Raw genomic sequence first — 6,493 nt, forward strand, 5'->3', positions numbered from 1 at the left:
CCGGGTATCCATGGATACCCGTATTTTCACCCCTAAACCTACTATTCGAAATCAACAACCAAGAAGTGGAAAAAATGTTAATAATGCAACCCCTGAAATTAAAATAAATAATTAAAAATGAGTGTTTGCGGAATTTAGTCGAATTGAATATAAGAAGAAGCGGGCAACTTAAAACATAGTAATCACTAAGCAAAGCCTCTCCTCTCCTCTATTCTCTAGAAAAAGAGAAGAATGGCTTCGTCGATATATCAACGATATCATCCAACGTTTTTACGGATGACCGGACAAGCATCCGGACGTCGGTGCTATCCACATTCTGGCAGCAGGCGTGGCTCACGCGGCTCCATCTCAATTTATATTATGCAATTGATGCGACGAAACAATTTTACTTTCATCACCAGATCACTGAAGCTATCAATTCATCCATTGATGTGAGAAATTCCAATAGCTGAGTCCATAACAACATTATTTCGTGCAAAATACACCTGTTGATAACAACATTACTCACACATGTATCTTACACACTGCTGCATGAAACAAGAAAACAACAATTTGAGGTGAAAACCCATTCAACGCCTAAAGTTGAGGGGCATGACGACTTCCCAAGTGAAGCCGGGCTCCTGTCTTCCAAAGTGACCGTATGCTGCTGTCCTCAAGAACCTCCCGTTGTTTCCCCTCTTTAAGTCCAAGTTGATGGGGATCATCCCGGGCCTGAAGTCATAATTCTCCCTCACGATCTTTGACATCTGCTTGTCTGGGATCTTCCCAGTGCCAAACGAGTCGACAAAGATGGATAGCGGCTCAGGCACACCATACGCGTACGACACTTGCACCATGCACCTCTGTGCAAGCCCATCCGCGACAATATTCTTGGCAGCCTTCCTGGCAAGGTAAGCACCGCTTCTTTCTAGCTTGGTTGGATCCTTCCCAGAGAAAGCAGCACCGCCGTGGGCACCCCAGCCACCATACGTGTCAGTGGTGATCCTGCGACCAGTGAGACCATGGGATCCACCAATAACAAAGGGGTTCAGGTGGATGATTGTCTTCTCATCCACGTCAGGGATTGCGTAGTTGATGACGTGCTTCCTGAGTTCCCTTGCAATCTCATCATTAGTAACAGTCTCATCATGCTGAGTCGAGATGACAACAGTGTGGACTCTGATCGGATCCACAGCACCATTCACATTGCGGTACTCAACTGTGACTTGGGTCTTTCCATCAGGTCTCAACCATGGGCATGTCCCATCCTTACGGACCTCAGAAAGACGAGCGCCTAATTGTGTGGCAAGCACATGGCTGAGAGGCATGCACTCAGGGATGGTCTCGTCCGTGGCATAGCCAAACACGGATACCTGCTCATCAGCACCAATCTCCTCTGGCCGGCCTTGAGCAATATCCGGACTATGCTGCTCAATGTTGACAATAACCTTGCATTTGTCAGCATCAAGACCAACATCATCAGAAATGAATCCAATCTTACGACAAGTGTCACGCACGATCTTCTCATAGTCTACGTTGGCCCTGCTTGTGATCTCACCAAAGACCATCACCATGTTGGTCATGGTACATGTCTCACATGAAACTTTGCTTTCGGGATCTTGCTCGAGGCAGGCATCAACAACTGCATCAGATATCTGGTCGCAGAGCTTGTCCGGGTGTCCCTCGTTCACACTCTCAGAAGTAAACAAGAAGGTCGGGTGTCCCTCGTTCACACTCTCAGAGGTAAACAAGAAGGTCGGGTGTCCCTCGTTCACACTGAAGAGAGTCTCCATTTAACAATACTGCATACAAAATCCAAACTTAAAATTTATTTCTTAAAAACTAGAATTAATAACTAAGTTGGCTCAATCAATCATAAATCCATGTATCCAACAAATAATGTTAATTTAAAACCTCAAAACAGAGACGCATATAACCCTCGATTTTTGCATGAATCCCTAAATTTAAACATGAAAGATCTGCAAGCCTACTCTAAAAATCACACACAATAAAACCACACAGAACATGATCTGTCATATTCATACTGTGCTCCATAAATAATAAATTGTCATTTATTTTCTGTGAGTTTCGGAATATGTTTAAGATAAATTGCTTCTTCGTTTCAATTTTTGTAAACACATTACATACCTATTGAACATTTTAAAATACAATAATTACAAAAATAGCAACAATTCAAAGCAATAAGCGGCACACAAGCAATATGACGTTGAATCAAATAAATTCCATGAGCCAGAAACTTGATTTGGTTGAGACTGTGTACCTTAAAAAGATAAACCCAACTCAAAACTGCAGAGGATCGAGAAAGGTTTGGAATTCTCAAATGTATTATATGGGGCTTATTTATAGATAGGATATAAACATTTTGTGTAATCCCCAAAATCTACTTGAAATTTGATTCTACACTGATTCGAAACCATTGATTTGATTTAGGATTTCGTTTTATTTTTTTAGTGTTATTTTTATTATTTATTTTCATATATTGTGGTGTATCAGTATGAGGCAGGCATATATTAACTACGAATTTATTTTATAAATCTAAAGGTATTGATTTGTCACATTTTTATTATTTATATTCCTAGATTATAAAGATTTAATTTGATTTGTTTAGTCTTATAGTATAGTAGTTTTATTATTTACGTTCATATATTGTTACGATTTGACCTATAGCGATAATCTTTCGTATTTTCATATATTATTAGCATTTATTTAGTCTTAGTTTTATTATTTATTTCCAAATACTCAGGTGCATGTGCAAGGTAGGTGGGTATTATTTTGGAAGTTCATGCTCACGGTATAGATCTATAGATGGATTCTAGTTGTAGAGAAAATAATACTTACACTTTATGTGATTTTATTTATAAATCTGGAATATAATGTGTTGTCATATTTTTATTATTTATTTTCATAGTATTTTGATTTATTTATTCTTATCTCTATTAAAGATTTATTTCTATTAATTGTTAGTGGAGTATTTGATTTGAAACAATTAATTTTGTATTTTCATACTCGTAGTTGATGCATTTCTTTTGAGCAACGATTAAGAAATTGATATGTTAAAGGTTAAAGTAGATATATTTAATTAAGAGAGACGAAAAAATAATAAAGTATGAGAGGATAAAATTTTTGCAAAAAAAATGAGATGACTCAATTATCTTAGGACAACCAAAAAAAAATATGACTCAATTACCTTGGGATGAAGGGAGTACATTATTACGATTTAATTTCACTTGTTTAATTTTATTTTTATTATTTATTTACGTGCTACTTTTAGTACTATTTGATTTGAAAAAATATCCTTTTTTTTATCTCCACATATTTTAAATGTTAGCGTGAGGTTGTCTCGTTTTATTTGAACTTTTATTCATGGATAAATTATGTGTTCATCTTTTATGAGCACCATGCTCCTATAATATTATTTGTTTTATTTTTATACATTTCACTAGCCTATTATTCATGCTCATGGACTTTATTGTAGGCCTGCTTAACTGGTTCTCCGGTTCTCGGGTATCCGGTGCCGGAGCCGGAACCGGTCGGGTAATTGAGGAACCGGGAACCGGAACCGGTTCCGGTTCCGGTTCTTATGCTTTTGAAAATTCCGATTCTGGTTCTACCCGGAACCGACCGGTTCTTACCCGGAACCGAATAATATATCAATTTTAGATATTATAAAATTTAAATTAAAATTAAAATAATAAACTAAGCATATTTCATTTGTTTTATTATTCATAAAATATTTTTGATTATCCTATTAGCAAAAGTGATTACTGCCTTTGCAAAAAGAAAGTATTACTTTTTGTGATCAATCTTCAATTTTTCGCACCTTTTATTAGATCAAAATTATTTGTTGATTCGCTCCTATTATGATAACTCAAAAATAATTGAAATTTTTAAAAAATAACTCATAATTAATTAAGATTTTTTTATTATAAAAAATCAAGTTTAAAGTGAATGATTAAATGTATTAATATATCGATTTTTTTCTAAAATCAAAATAGAGTAATTAAGATTTTGGTCTTTTGAATATTATTGCCTTATTAGAATATTGGTTTCGTATTTTGTTGTGTATAGATTGTAATTTTTAGTGTTAGATTTTTTTAGTAATTTATTAAATTATTGTTTTAGGTATTTAAATATTGGTTGATGCATATTCTTATCTTGTTGATTTGCATTTTTTGTATTTTTTGTGTTTATTTGGACTTTTAGGTATTAATTATTTTAGGTATTTATTGAATTATAGTTTTTAGGTATTGGAATATTGGATTATGAATATTGTTGTTTTGATGATTTGTATTTATTTGAATTTTTCGGTATTAATTGTTATATTTCTATATGTTGAATTATTTAAAAAAAATTAAAATTGAAACTACAAATCGGTTCCGGTTCGGAACCGGAACCGACCGGTTCTTATCCGGCCGGTTCGGAACCGAAACCGGCCGGATCCGATTCTTCCGGTTCCCAAATTTATGATAATTTGTAACCGGGTACCCGGTCAACCGGACCGGGTAGAACCGGAACCGGCCGAATAAGCAGGCCTACTTTATTGCCAATCTTTTTGTAGACAAATGTCTACTACTCCCGTCACTCCATCGTTAAGATTCAACCTAAATATTATAGCCTATTATTCATGCTCATGGATTTAAATATTACGTGGACAATAAACTTTCAAAACAAAAAGACACTGGAATATCCAATAATGAAAATCCTAGATGCGATATAGGATTAGCATTGGGCTTTTAAATAGTGGGCCGAACGATTAAAGCAGTTGAGCACCAATATTGAGATCAATCGAATATAGAGGCTTTTTGCTGAACTACTCCAATATGCCTTAAAAAAATGCTTAGTTACTTGATTTTACAATAAGCTCCCGATATTTTAAATAAATCAGCTCAATGAATTAAGATATTTATCAAGAGAGTGTTGATTACTACTACTACTACTACTACTTAATAGTATTCGATATACTTGGACATTGTTTCCTGAAGGATTTTTATAAGACTCTACTACTACATTACTTTCTTTTTCAAGGGGGTTAAGATTCCAATATTTAACACTGGGGACTTGGTTCATAATAATAATGATCTTTCTAATATTTTGTTCTTCTAAATATTCAATGTAACTATAGATTGCATTGTAGATCTTATGTGAATCTTATTCACTAATGTGCATATAATATATCGAATTAAATTTTTTAGGATTTTAAGGGTGAAAAATGTATTGTTGGTGGTGAGTTGTGGAATGAGAATACTATGGCTTATGAGTCCAATCGCTTCTTAACATTTAATTTAGTCACTTTCTTATTCGAAAAAAGGTTAAAAAGATTTATTTTGCACATATATGATTAATTCACATCAATTAATGCCACCCCATTCATTTAATTTTGGTAGTTAAAATTGACCCCTCACCAATTTTCACACCTAACTTGCGCGTGCAGCGTTTAATCCTTATAAATTTTCAACATTAATTACCATTTCTCATGGAATGTAACCATTTTTCTTCGGAGGCTGCAATACATATGTAAATATATTTAATGATTTTATCTGTATGTGAAGTAGCAATTATTGCCAACCATGTGGTTGCAAGTGCATTTCAAGAAATAGATCGTTGTCATTTTTTTTATTTATATGGAGTAGTTTGCATTTATAAAAAAGCCTATGTTATTTACATTTACTACACTATATTGTGTGATAGACAATCATCAATAAATGTTGACCTACTTTCATATTTTTGAACTCTTTTTTTGCCTCCTGGCGAGTCGTTATTCTATGGAGTGGAGTATCATACTTAAGCTTAACTCGAGTACTTAGTACTCTTAATTACCAAATAAACAAATAAAAATGATTATTTAAAAGAGATTATTAAGTGAGGTTTTCTTAAATTTGAACAAAACTAGATAGTAAACCATGTTGTAACATGACATCAAAGCTAGCATAAATTTATTTTTCAAAGTAACCTTTGCCTGAACATTCTTTGATTGTAGTAATAAAATAAATAAGACTTCTTAAATTTTGTGATATGAAACCAATTATACTCCAAATTCTAGTTATATACGTGGGGTATTTGAAGAATAATTAAAATCTAAATAAGAATAAAAATCAACTAACAATCATTAAATTTATTGGTCTAATAATTTTGAAGTTTGAGTATCGCATTTGATACCAATTCAAAGTTTAAATACTAAAAATATAGTTCACTCCAAAAATATTACCAAACTTTTTTCATCCGACTGTATGCATTAATACGTCGTTAAAATTCTTATAAAATTAAATTTAGACATTTTTAGAAGATAAAATGATTAATTTTAACCATATATTTCATGTGACTGAATGGATATTAAGTAGCATCACTATCATATGACCCTATATGTGATCGATTTATTTCGATTGTCTTCAAATATTTTAAACTAATGTCCAAGTCATAGAGAGTTCCATTTATGAAAAATATCACAATGTTCATAAATTAGGATACCTTTTTCTCGTGATGAAGTGAAATTCAC

The 6,493-nt window shown here is 33.4% G+C and overlaps 1 protein-coding gene across 1 annotated transcript; it reads right to left on the minus strand.

Annotated features, from left to right (window-relative positions):
* Positions 1-412: 412 nt before the first annotated feature.
* On the minus strand, positions 413-1,772 carry LOC125189239 (S-adenosylmethionine synthase 2-like). Its single transcript, XM_048086535.1, has one exon. It carries the CDS (start codon positions 1,770-1,772, stop codon positions 570-572), a length of 1,203 nt encoding a protein of 400 aa, XP_047942492.1. The 3' UTR covers positions 413-569.
* Positions 1,773-6,493: the final 4,721 nt, after the last annotated feature.

Source organism: Salvia hispanica, chromosome 5 (assembly GCF_023119035.1).
Source record: "Salvia hispanica cultivar TCC Black 2014 chromosome 5, UniMelb_Shisp_WGS_1.0, whole genome shotgun sequence".
Taxonomy (NCBI): Eukaryota; Viridiplantae; Streptophyta; class Magnoliopsida; order Lamiales; family Lamiaceae; genus Salvia; species Salvia hispanica.